The sequence below is a fragment of the Eptatretus burgeri genome, chromosome 18, assembly GCF_056783735.1.
Source record: "Eptatretus burgeri isolate ZD-2024b chromosome 18, Ebu_testis_v1, whole genome shotgun sequence".
In the NCBI taxonomy this organism is placed as follows: Eukaryota; Metazoa; Chordata; class Myxini; order Myxiniformes; family Myxinidae; genus Eptatretus; species Eptatretus burgeri.
Window position 1 is genome coordinate 43,093,288 of NC_140978.1, and position 17,413 is coordinate 43,110,700.

The following is a 17,413-nucleotide window of genomic DNA, read 5'->3' on the forward strand; positions in this document are numbered from 1 at the left end:
TTGAGTTGTTCGTGTCAAGCAAGCTCGAGAAGATTAAATAGTCACATCAATTGTACAATATATTGTCATGGAAGCTCAAATCAACGTGTGTTTTTATTGTCCTGCAGAACCTCCATATGTAAGTTGGAGACTGAAGGTGTCTCAAAGCGGAAGTGCACAACCCCTGCCCATGCCTGTAGGGGGTGGAATATGGCTTCCTCTTGTTGATTACCTTCCTGAGATATTCAGCACATCACCCACGCTCTACCGGTAAGATTCTTCAGGACCCGTGGGCAAGATTGCTTCATTTCCACTCGTATCGTGCAAAACGTTCACGTGTTTGTGAAAAATGGAAACAAATATCCTCGGCATGTTAATTTCTATATTTACCTGATTAGGCAGGTTAAGTTTAGTTCCTGTCGATCAAGCTGAGGAATTATGTGTGCTCTTCTATTCCTATTAAATGCAGTGAGATGAACCCCATGAACGTGCTTGGAATCTCACGAATCTTTAGACAAGTGTTGGGGACTTTACTGCCCTTAATAAAACGAGATGTTGCAAAATCATGACATCTCTGATCCCAGGAAACACTTTTGTAATAAAGTAAATTTGGCTCCTGGAAGCACTTGCTGCATGCCAGTACAACTCTGCAGACATCACACCAAGTCCAAGTTACGTGCATGAAGGAAGCTTTCTATTCGCACGTACCCATAATCACCCAAGTTGTTTTGAGGAAATAGACAATCGATTAATATCTCCTGCAGACTGTTCCTTCAAACATTTTGAAACGCTATGCTTTGTGGTCGGTCTCTGTAGGTTGTTGCTAAAACAGCTTTATTTATCTGGGAAATGTTTGCTGAGCCACGTTTGTTTGCAATGTGTAACAGCAAATGTTTGTCATATGCCGTCTTACATCAGCAACAATGGATCTTGCTCGATTGCAAACATTGTTGCCTCGCTTTCTAATCGCCACATGTATTATTATAATATGGTCTAGATGTACACACACTTGCCTCCTATAAGCTGTCTCACCTGAGTTTGAATCCTGAACCAGTTATAAACTGTCATCCTGGTGTTTTACAGCCAGGGGGTTTCATCGATATGTGTGCCGTCACTCAGATGTACGTTAAACTGGGTGTCCCGTCTGCCGGCATTTTTTCATGGACGTTAGAGATCTCACATGGTGTACTTTACGAAGAGTAGACACGTTATCGCCAGCACCATTAACAAATTACAAATTCCTGCCGTGACTTCGTGTGTCGGTGTGGCGACCCGTCCGGGATTATAACCCGAGCCATGGAAACTGCTTGGGCCGCACCGGCGCTCTGTATGGACCATGATACATAATCTGATTTTCATCAATTGTATGAAAAATCTTTCCTGGGAAGTGAACAAGGCTAGAGTTTATTTGATTGTTCTATTCATTCTATCTACCAGTCAATTTAATTCACATACCCTTTCGTTAAGTTTTTGTTTTTGAGCTTTTTCCACACTTTCTTTGTTTCTCATTGACATGTTGAAAAGCAAAAATATTAAAACCTACTACAGCAAACTTAAATCGGAATTTTGAAATGAGTCTTGGTTTGTACTCTGGAATAGCAGATACCAATAGGTTAGGAAAATACCACTTTGCTCCACGAGGTTATGGATTGTGTTTGAAGCATTCAATTTGATACATCACCGTTGATGTATGTTACCCAATCGATCCAAGGTAAACAATTATACTTCCATCCAAAATGTATTGAATGCATTTATATATTCCACGATCAACAAAACAGCTTTTGTTCTGGATTATTTTAGACTCGTAAATTATAAATATGATATCTTTAGCTGCAATCAGTTTTCAGGAATTAAAATTCATTTTATAATCCTCCAAGCTGCGTTCAACTCTGGATTTAAGATCCATCCTATGGTTTAAAAAAAAAACTTTTATTGAGAAAAGGGTTTATTTATTTGTAAGCAGTCTGTGGCTGCATCATTTTCTGGGGGCGCAGCTGTGCTGCTGATGCAATGCCCCTGTTACCAGCATGCTGGCACTCATTTTGCCGACCTCAGAAGGATGACAGGCTGAGTCAACCCTACCTGGTGTTAATTAAACAGCCCGACAGGGGCTCAAACTCATGACTCGAGGATCGTAAGCGAAGCACCTTCACCAATAAGCCAACACCAGGCCTGAGTAAAGGGTCATCCTGGAGATCGCCTTTGAAATTATGCAGCGAAGGCTTTATTTCCCACCTTGAATCGCTTACAGGATGTGGATAACGTTCTGGTAATGGATGGAATTTGCCGCCCATCAGATATTGCCATGAAAACGTTGTGTTGTGCTTTTTCATTAATCCGCTGCAGTCGTTGTGGTGACCATATGCTTGTTGTCATTCTCAGTATGGAGTGTTCTATCATTTCAATGTAGTTATGTTGAAAGATTGACAATATGTCCTTTTCATAGTGACCTTTTTGTTCGCAAGATCCAGGTTTATGGAAGAACAAGGTAGTGAGGGAAAGAACAATTGGGGTCATGGGTAAACAACCAAACACAAACACAAGGAGAGAAAAGAGAGAAATAGAGTAAGTAACCTGCAAGTAAGAGTGATACGAGTGGGGAAGATTAACGAGATTATAACATATCACGGGAATGGATGGAAGATAATATCGGATGATGCTGTACTGCCATCTTGAAGCACTTGAGAGAATAGTGGGGTTGTTTACACTGGAATAATGCAACCCCACTCCGGAGGAGTGCGATTATTTACACTTTAGATCCAAGAAGGATTTTGGAAGGGTGGAGGTCTGAAGGAGCAGGAGGAGTAAGACCAGAAGAAAGGCAGGAGAAAAGAGGCCACCAATGTACCTGCTCTGAGGTGGCATTCGACTCTGTGCCTCTGCTTGTTTGTGAGGGATTCCAATGGTGTTGAGAGCTCTGTATTCCACATCATCTCGGAATGGCAGCTATGAAGTGGGGGCACCAGCCAATCGGGGAGAATTGTATTATTTATTAAATTAATTGTGATCACATGCCTTGTAGGCTGTGAGAAGTTCGATTTACCAAAGAAGAACATGACACGATGGAGAACGTCCTCTCTGCCGATGAATTTGGAGGCGAGGTTTGATATATGATCCAGCCAGGAGAAGTCATGCCTGATGGTGAAGCCCAGCTGACTGGCTGCAGCTGCATTCATAGGACTGATATAATCTTCTTCCATTGACTGATTAATAAAGCAAGTAAGAGTAGTTCTCAGTTGACATTGGACAATCCTTCCAGAGAGAGGAAGTGAGAGTGTGAGATTAGCTTGGAGTGAATAACCTGCTCTCTTTGTTGGACCAACACCCGATCCTTTCCAGGTCGACTGAGAGGAATGCAGATGCTGCCAGTCCGTCATAGGGATGGAGTACCATACGGTATAATTCGTATCACCCACACAGTGGAAAGATGGTTTTAATGGGGTATTAGGTCATCTATGTATGTGAGGAACAAAATTGGACTGAAGATTTCCACAAAGTGATATGTCTTTTAGACATCCCAGAATTGAAATGTATGTTTTCCAATTTCTATTTCATCCTTAATGTATTCTATGGTTGATTATAAAACAAGGTCAGAATCGCAATATTGAGATTTTTTTGGGCATACAATGTCGAGCTAAAACACAACGGACAACAAAGGGAGCATGGAGACGAGAGGGGTGGGAGAGGAAGCACAAAACAGTGGGGAACAGAGACATTAGGAGGTCTGTGGAAGGGAGAAGGATGGAGTGGGGGAGACGGGGTAAACAAGATGAACATTACAGGGACTTTCAGGAAGGAAAGCAGGGAATTTGAAGGAGGTGGGCTTGGGGTGGATTAATGGGGAGAGAAAAGATCATGGTTTTGGATGGGGGGGAAACAAGAGATGGTGGTGAACAGCTGTTTTGAAGACCTGGAGGGAAGAATGGGATTGAAGAGTGTGTGACAGTTTGCTCCAGAGGTGGGGAAAAAAAGCGAATTGTAAGAGTCGAGGTGAGCAGTGATTCATGATTTTGGTAGTTTCACCAGAAGGGAGTTGCTGGCAGACCTTGAGTGCCCTGCAGAAATATGGGGAGGACAGATCACAGACAGAGTGGGGGATCGAGGCCGGAGAGAAGATGGTCGAAGACAGAAAGATCACTGACCTACCTGGGGTGAGAGAGGGTGAGAGACCCAAAGACTAAGCCTCATCACGGGAGATACCAATGATGCTAAATGCGTTGGTTTCCACAGCATGAAGCCGAGAAAGGTGAGAGGCGGGAGCACCAGCCTAGAGGGGAGAGCAGTACTCCATCAGGCTGTGGACGAAAGCTTTGAATGTGGTCAGGAGCTCAGGTGTGCCAAAGAAGGACTTTGCACGATGGAGGATGCCCAGTCGGCGACTGGCTTTGGAGGCCAACTTGGAAATCTAGCTTTCCCAGGAAAGATTATGGCAGGTATTGAGACCCAAATGCTTCACAGTGAAAGGAGTTCTTCAAGAGGATTGTTGCTAAAGTTGATGGGGGAGGGGGGGTGGTTTCCAGACAGTCCTTTCAGAGAGATGTAGTGAGAGTGTGAGATTTGTCAGGATTTAAAGACCTGTTCCAAATGTTGGACCAGATTTTGATTTTATCCAGATCTGCAGAGAGTGAAGAGGCTGCTGCTTGCCAATCTGAGGGATGACAGATGGTACGGTAAAGGGTGGAGACATCAGCAAAGAGATAAAGAGGATTTTCCAGAGTGTCAGAGAGATCATTGATGAAAACCAGAAAAAGAACAGGGCCCAGAACGCTACCTTGAGGAACTTCAGCCTGGACAGGAAGAGGGGATGAGAGAATTCCATTGGGGGCCACACGTTGACTGTGACAGGAGAGGAAGTCTGTGAGCCATGAGTGGAGATTGCCTTGGATACCATAGGAAGAGAGTTTGGTGATCAGGGCGGAGTGCCAGACCACATTGAAAGCGCGCTATATGTCTCGGAAGATGGCTCTGACCTCATGTCTGATATTGAGGACCACCATCCATTGTTGTAAAAGCAGAAGCAGCATGTCCACGGTAGAGTGACTTGGTCTGAATCCAAATTGATGATCGGAAATCAAGCCATTGGAGAAGAGGAAGGATTTAATGTTGGCAGCGATGATGGATCCCATGCCCTTGTTGATTATTGGGAGAAGGCTGATTGGTCTGTAGTTGTAGGGATCTGCTGTTTTTGCACCTTTTTGTTGCAGAGCGGTAATGTTTGCTGATTTCCAAGCAGTTGTCAGATGAACTTGAGCAAATGAGAGGGTGAATAGAACAGAGAGAGGGTGAGCAAGAGCAGGTTTTCAGGACAAGTGAGCTGATGCTGTCTGGACCGGTTGCAGAATCAGAGTGAAGGTTTGACAGCAAGCTCTCCACCTTGTCATGAGAAAAGGATACAGAGTCCAGGAACACCAGGGTGCGACTGGGTAAGGTGGGTACAGAAAGCGATGGGTTTGCGACACAAGATTTAGAAGCAAACACAGAGTTTAGTCATTCAGCCTTTTTGTGTGCAATGTCAGTTGTGCAGCCATTTGAGGTAAGGGAGTGGATGGAGGGGGAACATTCACCAGAAACAGACTTAACCAGATGCCACCTGGATTTGGAGGAGGGAGACAGGTTTGAGAGTTCAGACTTGAGATTGGAAAGATGTTGTTTCCTGGTTCTCCTGAGTGGAGATACACATTTGTTCTGAGCTTTGTGGAAGGAACTGAGATTGCCTTCAGTTGGATTTGCCTTCAATGAGGCAAAGGCAAGTTGTTTCAGGACAACTGTCTCACCACAAGCTTATGTGTACCATCGGTGGTTAGTGGGCGAGGGGGGGGAGGGAGTAGAGGAAGGGTATGACAACTGAAAACGAGAGGGGATAAATATGTGCATGAGAGAGAAAATTTCTTTGACAGAATTCCCAGGATGAGTTGATGTCAGAGAATGTAGAAATGGGAGACCAGTCTCAAAGTTTGATGACTGCTTGAAGTCCTTGCCAGTTGGCTTGAGTGAAATGCCAGACTCTACGGTGCTGAGGTGGTTCTCTATTAACAGCCAGAGAGATGTCCACTTTGACAAGCATGTGGTCAGATGAACCGATTGGAGTGGAGGAAGAACAGCAGATATTTTCAGGGAAATTGGCCAAAATCAAATCCAGAAGAGATGGAATACCATTGATTGAGATCCAGGTCCGGAAGTTGACAGATTGTGTCAGTCCAATGAGTCGCAGAAGTCCTTTGCTGAAGTGCCATGGCACGTGAGAGAGGTACCCACACCTCGCCAACTGGCATGATGACAATTGAAGTCACCACATATGAGGAAGAGAGTTGGGATTAGAGAACAGAAGTTGGTCCATGGTTTCAGTAAGTGAGATGTAAATGGAGTCATCACTGTTTGGTGGACGGTACAGTACACATATAAACAAGATGTGGGAGCGGAGGGGAAGCTGTAGCCAGAGGTATTCCTGGGGGTGTGGAAGCGTGAGGGTAGTGCATGGAGAGTGAGGTATTGAGTTTTTGATAAAGAGAGCAACTCCGCCACCAGGACAAGGCTCAGGTCTATCATACCGGAGGAGGGAGAGAAACGCAGGAGTCAGAGACGTCTTGAAGGAGGAAAGTTTCTGTTAGGCAGATTATGTCTGGTTTGTCAGTGGCAACCTCGATGGAAAGATCAGTCAGGTTAGAGCGAAGGCCCCGGATGTTTGAGGTCCACACTTGAAAGGAAGAGGGAGGGGAGGAGGCTTTGGGTACAGGGGAGGGTAGGGGGGGGAGAGGGTATGATGAAGGAGAAGGCTGGGGGGGGGGAGGTAGGTATGGAGAGTTGTTGACAGTGTGTGGGGGATTGCAGAAGAGCTCGGGGAGAAGGCTGGATGAGGAGGAGAAAAGGCTCTGTGGTGATTGGAGGAGGAACAGTGGGGGGTAATAAGAGAGGGGACAGAGGGAAGGTTTGGAGGTGGAGGGATGAGATGGAAGAGAGAGGGCAGGGGATGGAGGTAGCATTGTGGATGTGTGGGGGAGGGGGTGCAACTTTGAGAAGGGGAGTGAGGGTGGAGATTGGAGGGAGAAAGGTCTGAGAGGGGAGAGTTCAGGTAGAATGGTGAGGGGGGAGTTTTTGAGAATGGTTGGAAGGAAGCTTGGAGAGGGAAGAGAATGAAGGTTGCTTTGAGAGGGAGGTATGAGAGGGAGGGGAGACGATGAGAGCAGGCACGGCCATGGGGCAGGAGGAAAGGGGAAGAATGAGACTTGGTGGTGGTATGGTGAAGAAGGGAGTATGCAGGGGGAGGCACAAGATTTGAGGAGGTTGGGAAGAAGGGGGGGGTGTCATGAGGAGAAAGAAAGAACAAGTTTGAGATGTTGAGGAGAGAGATTTTAATTGATTGAGAGAGAGAGAGAGAGATATCTGCTCGGTTAGAATGGAGCCCACAGATGTTAGAACACCGCACAGTTTGCGACAACAGAGGAGGAGCTGATACTTTTAGCAGAGGACAGTGAAGAAGTGCTGAGAGAGGAGGTAGGATGAGGGGCAATATGGGAGGGGTAAGAAGAGGGTACAACAGGTGGGGAGTTAGGACGATGTAGATTTAAGGAGGTGGGGTGAATTGGCACTGAAGTTGGAAAATAAAGATGATTGATTGAATATGAACACACATTGCAAACTGGATTTTAAAATTGTTTTGTCAGAGATACATTTCAGCACATTACATGAAGGATGCAATAGAGGTGAGTTGAGAGAATGGAGAAAAGAAACATAACAGTTGGACTTTTTAGACACGGGATGAAGGAAAGATCAAATTAAAAAGTCTTTTGAATAAGAAGAAGAAGAAGAAGAGTGAATTAATTATAAAGATAATACAGAGAAGCACAGTGTGAAAGAGAAAGTTGAAACATTTTAAGAGACTGTTTTTTTTTCATTATTTAATAAAGATTAGGTAAGATTAGTTAAAGGAAAGGTTGAAGAAAAAAATCGTGAAGGCGTATGGTGAATGTGGATCGGCAAAAGTAGGAAGATGGTGGTTCGTCAAGAGGAAGGAGGTAAGAAGAGTTCCGGGTTTGGAGCGACGAGAGGTCTCCTTCGGGGCTCCCTGCAGACGTTCTCAAAGTTAAGTTTCCGGTCGTTATTTGTCCCGTTTTAACTGTTTAATTTTCTCACCGACATGTTACTGTGTTTTCCTAGTTCGGTTTTGTTTCAAAAATCGTGCTATTTTGTTAGTATTTTTGTCGACGTTCTTCCCTGGTGTTTGAGGCCTAGGCCTTGGCCGAGGCTTGAGGCCTACCGGTTCCACTCGGTGTTCGATCGGTTTTTTTTTTCTCCCCATTACCTTCAATTTCTATCCTCCCCATTACGTTCAATTTTCATCCTCCCCAATTTCCAAACATCCCCCATTCTCCCAACTAATCTCTTTCTTATCTCAAAAAAAAAAAAAAACCCCAACAACAACACGCTCAAATTCTCCCGATTATGCCTCTTCTTCTTCCTCCTAACTTCCTCCTCGTCTTCTTCCTCGATTTTTTTTTCTACACTTCCATGACCAAATCTGTTGAACTCTCTCAAACATTAATATTAACAACAAAAACGATCTTGTAATGCTTCATCTTCCTCTCTCACACATGTGGTACTCTTTACTGTTTCATAATGCACTACTCTTCTGCTATTTTAACAGATTGCTCTCATTTCGAGCTCTCCTTCATTCCTTGCCTAAAAAATCCAACTATTACAGCGTTTCTTCTCTCCATTCTCTGAATTCGCCTTCATTGCATCCATCAAGAATTGTGTTAAATCGCATCTCTGACCTAAAACTTTTAAAAACCACAGTTTGCCATGGATGCTCGCTTTCCATCAACCATTCTTGTTTTCCAACTTCAGTGCCAACTCACCCCCCTCACCCCTCACTCTCACTCTCAAAGCAACCATCCCACTCTTCTCCCTCCATTCTTCCCTCTCACCTCTCTCAAAAATTCCCCCTCACCTTTCTCCCACCTTTCATCCCCCTCACTCATCCTTCTCAAAGTTGCCCCCCCTCTCATCCAACAAGCTGCCTCCCTCCACTGCCCTCTCACCTCCATCTCTTCACTCCACCTCCTCAAATCCTCAACTGCCTTCTTCCTTGTCTCTTGTACCCCCTCTCCCCCAGCACCACAGAGCCTTTTCTCGTCCTCATTCGGCCCCTTCCCCTCGCTATTCTGCAATATCCCACACTCTGTCAACAACCCTCCTTACCTCCCCCCCTCGTCCCTTGTCCTACCCTCCCCCTCCCCCTCCACCTCCTGCACCCAAAGCCTCCTCCCCTACCTCTTCATTAAAAGTGTGGACCTCAAATATCCGGGGCCTTCGCTCAAACCTTTCAGATCTTTCCATACAGGTTGCCACTGACAAATCAGACATTATCTGCCTAACAGAAACTTTCCTCTCCCAAGACGTGTCTGACTCCCAAGTATCTCTCCCCAGTTACTCCCTCTTACGGTATGACAGACCTGAGCCTCGTCCTGGTAGAGGTGTTGCTCTCTTCATCAAAGACTCTATTCCTCACTCTCCATGCACTGCTCTCACTCCCCCACACCCCCAGGAATACCTCTGGCTTCGGCTTCCCTCCACTCCCACCTCATGTTTATATGTGTACTGTACCGTCCACCGAACAGTGATGACTCCATCTACACCTCACTATCCGAAAATATGGACCATCTTCTATCTTCTCATCCAAACTCTCTCTTCCTCTGATGTGGTGACTTCAATTGTCATCACGCCAGTTGGCCAGGTGTGGGTACCTCTCTCACCTGCCATGGCACCTCAGCAAAAGCTTTCTGCGACTCATTAGCACTGACTCAATCGGTCAACTTCCCGACCCGGATCTCAACCAATGGTACTCCATCTCTTCTGGATCTGATTTTGACAAATTTCCCTGACAATATCTGCTGCTCTTCCTTCGCTCCAATCGGTTCTTCTGACCACATCCTTGTCAAAGTGGACATCTCTCTGGCTGTTATCAGAGAACCACCTCACCGCCGTCGAGTCTGGCATTTCACTCAAGCCGACTGGCAGGGTCTCCGAGCAGCCATCAAACTTAGACTGGTCTCCTATCACTACTTTCTCAAACATCAATTCATCCTGGGAATTCTTTCAAAGAAACTTGCTCTCCCTCATGCACAGATTTATCGCCTCTCGTGTTCAGTTGTCCTACCCTTCCTCCCACCCTTGGTTGACTGAAGCTTGTGGCGAGGCAGTTGTCCTGAATCAACTTGCCTTTGCCTCAGGGAAAGCAAACCCAACTGAGGGCAATCTCAGTTCCTTCCACAAAGCTCGGAACAAGTGTGTATCTACCCTCAGGAGAGCCAGAAAACAACATCTTTCTCATCTCAAGTCTGAACTCTCAAACCTCTCTCCCTCCTCAAAATCCTGGTGGTGTTTAATCAAATCTGTTTCTGGTGTATGTTCCCCCTCCATCCCCTCCCTTACCTCAAATGGCCGCACTGCTAATACCACACGTGATAAAGCTGAATGTCTAAACTCGGTGTTTGCAGCTAAATCTTGTGTCCTAAACCCATCACTTTCTCTACCCACTTTACCCAGTCGCACCCAACTGTCCCTGGACTCTATCATTTTCTCCTGACAAGGTGGAGAGCTTGCTTTCAAACCTCAAGTCAGATTCTGCAACCGGTCCAGACGGCATCAGCCCACGTGTCCTCAAAGCCTGCTCTTCTGCTCTTGCTCACCCTCTCTCTGTTCTATTCACCCTCTCATTTGCCCAAGGTCATCTGCTTGGAAATCTGCTAACATCACTGCCCTGCATAAAAAAGGTGCAAAAACAGATCCCTGTAACTTCAGACCAATCAGCCTTCTCCCAATCATCAGCAAGGTTATGGAATCCATCATCACTTCAGACATGAAATCCTTCCTCTTCTCCAATGGCTTGATTTCCAATCATCAATTTGGTTTCAGACCAGATCACTCTACCCTGGATATGCTGCTTCTGCTCTCCCATCAATGGATGGAGGTCCTCAATGCCAGACAGGAAATCCGAGCCGTATCCCTAGGCATATCACGTGCTTTTGACACAGTCTGGCATCCTGCACTACTCACCAAACTCTCTTCCCATGTATTCAAGGCCATCTCCACTCATGGCTCGCAGACTTCCTCTCCTGTCGCAGTCAACGTGTGGCCCTAAATGGAGTTCTTTCATCCCCTCTTCCTGTGCAGGCTGGAGTTCCTCAAGGTAGCGTTCTGGGCCCTGTTCTTTTTCTGGTTTTCATCAATGATCTCTCCGACTCTCTAGAAAATCCTATATTTCTCTTTGCCGACGACTCCACCCTCTGCCGTACCATCTGTCATCCCTCAGACCGGCAAGCAGCAGCTTCTTCGCTCACTGCAGATCTGGATAAAATCACAAACTGGTCCAACACGTGGAACATGTCTTTCAATCCAGACAAATCTCACACTCTCACTATGTCTCTTCGAAAGGACCGTTTACAAACCCCCCCATCCACTTTCTGAACAATCCTCTGGAAGATTCAAGCTTCTGGGTCTCACTATCTGCCATGACCTTTCCTGGGAAAGTCACATTTCCAACCTCGCCTCAAAAGCCAGTTGCCGACTGGGAATCCTCCGTCGTGCAATGTCCTTCCTCGGCCCTCTTGAGCTCCTGACCACTTACAAAGCTTTTGTCCGTTGCCTGATGGAGTACTGCTCTCCCCTCTGGGCTGGTGCTCCTGCCTCCCACCTTTCTCGGCTTCACGCTGTCGAAACCAGGGCATTTAAGATCATCGGCATCTCCCGCAATGAAGCTGAGTCTTTGGGCCTCTCACTCAATCACCGCAGGTTGGTTGGTGGTCTTTCTGTCTTCTACCGACTCCTCTTCAGTCTTGCCCCCCTTGCTCTCTCTGCGATTTGTCCCCACCACATTTCCACAGGACGCTCAAGGTCCGCCAACAACCCCCTTCTGGTAAAACTACCAAAATCACGAATCATTGCTCATATTCACTCTTTTATTCCTCTTTTTTCCCGCCTTTGGAATAAACTTCCTCACTCTATTCTTTCCCATTCTTCCCTCCAGGCTTTCAAAACAGCTGTTCACCACCACCTCTTATCTTCCCCCATCCAAATCCTCGATCTTTTCTACCCCCGATAATCCACCCAAGCCCACTTCCTTCAATTCCCCTGCTTTCCTTCCTGAAAGTCCCTGTAATGTCCATCTTCTCTTCGCCATGTTCCCCGTCCCATCCCCATCCCTCTCCCTTCCACAGTTCACCTAATGTGTCTGTTCCCCACTGTTTTGTCCCTTCCACTCCCGCCCCTCTTGTCTCATGCCCCCTTGCTGTGAGTTGTGTGTTAGCTCTCATACGAGCCTCGACAAGGTATACAAAAAAAAAGAGGAGGTAGAGAAGTCACGTGGTTACGGAGGGTATAACGTGAGAAGGGAAAATAAAAAAATAAAAACATTTAAATATATTTTAAGACATTGAAAGAGTTGGAGGGATTAAGGTGAAAATAACCTGATGGTAATAAGTAGAGTATGGAATAACACTAATTGTGCACACAAAGGAAAGGGAAGGCCTCAAGGAAAACCCAATATGAAAAGACTGAAAACTTTTGCTAATTGGTGAGTATTCGTCAAACAAAACCAAAGTATAAATGCACAGTAAATACAGACAACAAAATATCAGCGAAAAAAAAACGACCGGGAAACTTATCTTTGAGGTCGGCAAAGATCCTGAGGGACACCACTGTCGCTCAAGAACCGGAACCGGAAGTGAGATACTCCAATCTCAACTGGAAGAGGAGGTAAAAGGACAGATTGTGCACACAGAGGAAGCCAGGATAGATATGGCTTTGATAGATAGCCAGGATAGATAGTTTGCAAGCCAGGATAGATGTGGCTTTGGATACTACAGGCAGAGATATTTGGCAAGCAACGCATGGTTCCAGACAATGTTGAAGGGCCATGATATGTCGAGAAAGACACTTTCCAATATTGAAATGGAACTTGGTGTGGTGTGGTTCCCAGTAAGAAATCCCTGGAGTAGCTCTTGATGGTATAGGTTATGGGGTTTCCAATTTTTGTTGAAGCCAAAAAGGTGTGTTGCTATATTATACAGTAGTTTATTTTGTAGATTTACCACACTGCAGCCACAGAACACTTGTGAGATTGATCCAGGACAATGGTGAGTATTGTATCACAATCACTTGTGTCTTGCACCTCGGAGATAGTTGAGAGGTCTTGAGATTATGAGGAAGTGAAATGCCAATGAATTAGCCCTTATTCGGGTGGTTGGGGGGGGGGGGGGGGTGAGGGAGTGAGAGAGAGAGAGAGAATAAATAAATGAATGAATGCATAACAAGTGCATATTTATTGAGTGCAGGTGCAACGTGGTGCTGGTGCTGCTAACAGATCTCGTCATGGACTCCAGGTTGTGTGTGGAATGGACGGAGCATCTACCACTGTTGCTCCAGGCGATAATTATGGGTAGGTTATATTTGGGACACTCGACTCGCAGTGCCTCGGTTGTGCAGACAGTATAATAATTCCTTTTCCCCTTTAATGCATACAGTACGCTGGTTGTTTGTAAATTGAGGTCAAAATCGGAAAGTATGGAGATGATAACACTGTGCCATCTTTAATCTACATTTATTTTGACTTATTATTCAATCATTCCTTGCATGTCTCCCTTGTATGAATATCAAAACTACATTGGCCTAATTGGTTTTCAAACCTTAAATCACAATTGTTAACACTTGGGGCCGAATTTACGAAAGGCGTTAAATGAGCGTCTTGCGAGTACATGTCTAACTGATGAAAACGTCGTCGTATGTGCACAGCTAATCATCCGTCTAATTAGCAATTTATGAAAGGAGATAATCAGCTGATTAGTAGTTGTGCACGTCCAAAAAGCCGATTAGCCTGTGAAATCCCGCACGCATCTCTAACATCCAATTGAAATGATGCACTTGCATAGAATCGTGCACCACGGACAATTGTTGGAGTGGATGAAGCACATTGCTCCTCATCGTAGGTTGCTCCAGATCATCTTGCTCTAGATTCAGCAGCCAACAAAATGATTCCTTCAAGAGTCTGTAACTCCGGACAAATTTGATATTGTCATACTTCTCCAGAGGAATGCATCTATCCTCGGAGATTCTCAATGCACGTCAGTGAACTGCCATATTTCTATCCTCTTCTGCCCCCCTCTTGAGCTAATTCAAGCACTTCTAATACAACCATTGTCACCGACCCATGTAATCTACCAATTATGAGCCATACAATGCATATTCAGGGTATGTATAGAGTCTACACCCCCTTTCAAAATTTGGATTCTGACCAGGAATCTGAGATGGAGACTTAATTCCTTTGGTACCAGATCTCTTCAGAGAATCCTTGGCTATCACTAGTCGGACTTTGTGTCCAACGAGCGGTTGCTGCGAGAAACTCAAATGAGATTTGTTACCTGCATAGCCCGTGAGCATCAGCTGCGGTTGTAGGGACATGTGGCTCGTTTTCCTGACGCTGATTCTGCTCACCAGAATCTCTCAGCAAGGGAGCCTCATGGTTGCAGCAGGTTGATGAGCATCTCAAGGAGATTGGGATTGGCCAGGCATCTGCTTGTGGGATGGCCAGACGGAGGTCCCTGGACTACTGGCGGAAGGTGGATGCAGAGACGTACTGCTCCAGTGCATGCTCCCATACCTTACCTGACCTGAGAGATAAGGCCAAAAACGATAAATAGCACGGTATCTCAAACAGTTGTGGATGGATTCAGACGAAACTTGGTGGGACAAATTGGGTGCTTAACAAGGATGCATTGATTCAATTTCGGTGAAGATCCGGATCTGATAATGTTTTTTTCGTGATTCTTCACCATTGAGAAATAGGGCTAAAATGATATGTATCACTATATCTCAAAAAGCTGTGGACGGATGCGATGAAACTTGGTGGACATGTTAGATGTGTGATAAAGACAAATTGATTCAATATTGGTGAAGATCCAAAGCTACATTCATCCTTTTTTAATTTTTGAAGTTATTCTTCACCATTGAGAGATGGGGCCAAAAAGGATATATAGCATGATATTTCAAAAATGTATTGGTCCTGATATGTTCGAGTGGAACAGGCATTAAGTGGTGGAAGTATGCGCTCCACTGCAATCACTGGAGTACATAAACCACCACAGCGTAACCTATAGTGATTGTTAAGTTAACTTAAAGTACCAGGAAGTATATGAGAGTACAACTGCAGTTGTACCTGTACCTTAAACGCACTCTTAAACATGCCATCGCCAACATGTAGAAGTTTCTTTGTTATTGAAAAGGTCCAAAGAATAAAAAAAAAACATATTTGGTTTCATGGATAGATATGACTTCACTTAACACTTAATCATTGTTCTTTTCTTGAATAAATATCTTGAAACGAATATTTTAATGTTTTTTTTTTTTTTTTTTCAAGGATTAGAAGTAAATTAAGCGCAGGAGGAGGCCGTTCGGCCCATCATGCCTGCGCCACACCAATACCAGATTTAATAAATCGGTCAATACTCCTTCCCTTCGTGTGCAGCCTTTTGGCTGCATGTCATTCTGATGTCATTTTTATGCTCGATTAGCCCCCCCCCCAAAAAAACAGGCAATCATATGTCACGTAACCTGCCACGTCGTCTCGACCTCGGGTTCATGCATATACGGTCTTACAGCACCTTCTACATAATGATTTTGACTATCGTCGTAATCTAGGGATTCTTAATTGGAAAATTATTAATCAAATTCACTTTCTGATGAGTCTGAAGTGAGTTGTGCACCTATTATCTATTGCGTGCTGAGAATTTTTCACTTCGTTACGTCATGTCAGTTTTCTGTAAAATTTTAGGGGTGGTACCCGACGGGTCTTAGGGGTGGTATTTTTTTATTGCATGAAAAATTTTAGGGGTGGTACCTGCTTTTTCAACTGTAACACCTTGAAAAGTTATTGAAATTAAAAACTACATGCACTTCTTAGTTTATTACCTAAGAATCAATATAATCACATCAAAAAACACAACATTAATTTTTTCAGATTCTGTGGACCTTTAAACGCTTGTGTTTAGGTTTTCATTGCACATTATATCATCACTCTTCGGCGATTGGCGACTAACTTTGAACAGGTGATCATTGCATGATTAGTGATTCTACACGTATCTAATTCTTCAACGCCTTTCGTAAAGTTGGCCCATGATTATATCGTTCTCCTGAAAGTAGCATGTCACTGAGCATTTGCCTTTTACATTATCGAGATTTCTATAAAGCATTCAGTCTCCCTTCTTGTATCACTGCCTACAGGTATAATGAAATTGAAATTGTAACAATGCAAAAACGAGCAGCAAATTAAGGAATAAATAAACGGTCGACTAAAGGAGAGACATGATGGGCAAAAAAGATCAAGAGATGAAACATTTATGGCCATATTAGACAGCACAGATTGTGGAATGGGAACAAAAGAGTTCATAAGATGAGCAACAATGACATTTTGAAAAGTATATCAGCCCAACAAATAAAAAATGTACCGAACATTTATCCAGCATCGACAGGATATCTGACACAGAACAATATTCGTGCAATAATGGAATTTCAAAGAATATTCATGGCAAGTTCCAGCATCATCTCTGATGTGGGAAATCCTAACTCTCACCAAGTGCCTGTAGGCCAGAGACAATTTGTTCGTCTAGCAGATGACAATTGTTGCTAACAGGTCGTGCAGCATTTGCTGTTATGGAATTTGACCTATGCCTTGCTGCCTCATCAAGTTAGGGGCTTGAAATTTTATTCAACCAAGTTTAGAATGGTCATAAAGAAACTATTTGTCAGTATGTCGTCCGAACGAGCCAATAATAATGGTGAAATCTGGATTTGCGGCCTTGCTTTCATTTAATCGTGAACATACATCTCGTTTTTCAAAAACCTGAGTGCCACACAGACGCCATCCTAGTTTCTAAGTGATGTCGGCATAATTTATTGGCATGACATTGGTGTCATGTCACATCTCGGGTCAGTGTGCTCCTTTCATTTTTATACATATAATGTATATACACTGATGAGCAAAAACATTATGACCACCTGCCTAATATGCTGTTGGTCCTCCGTGTGCTGCCAAAACAGCACCGACCCGCCGAGGCATGTATTCTTCAAGACCCCTGAAGTTTCCCTGTGGTATCTGGCACGAAAACATTAACAGCAGATCCTTAAAGTCCTGTAAGTTGCGAGGTGGAACTGCCATGGATCGGACTTGTCGGTCCAGCACATCCCTCAGATGCTCAATCGGATTGAGATCTGGAGAATTTGAAGACCAGGGCAACACCAGGAACACTTCATCATGTTCCTCAAATCATTCTCGAACAATGTGTGCAATGTGGCAGGGTGCATTATCCTGCTGAAAGAGGCCACTGCTATCAGGGAATACCATTGCCATGAAGGGGTGTACCTGGTCTGCAACGATGTTTAGGTC

General features: G+C 44.6%; 1 protein-coding gene across 8 annotated transcripts in view; it reads left to right on the forward strand.

Annotated features, from left to right (window-relative positions):
- LOC147008993 (protein furry homolog-like) overlaps positions 1-17,413 on the forward strand; it is a 395,449-nt gene that overhangs the window by 276,281 nt on the left and 101,755 nt on the right. For all 8 annotated transcript variants that reach the window (XM_085864332.1, XM_085864334.1, XM_085864327.1 and 5 more), the window contains 2 exons: positions 108-249; positions 13,311-13,414. In XM_085864332.1, the coding sequence (XP_085720458.1) occupies positions 108-249; positions 13,311-13,414 (246 nt within the window). The remainder of the gene's footprint in view (positions 1-107; positions 250-13,310; positions 13,415-17,413) is intronic.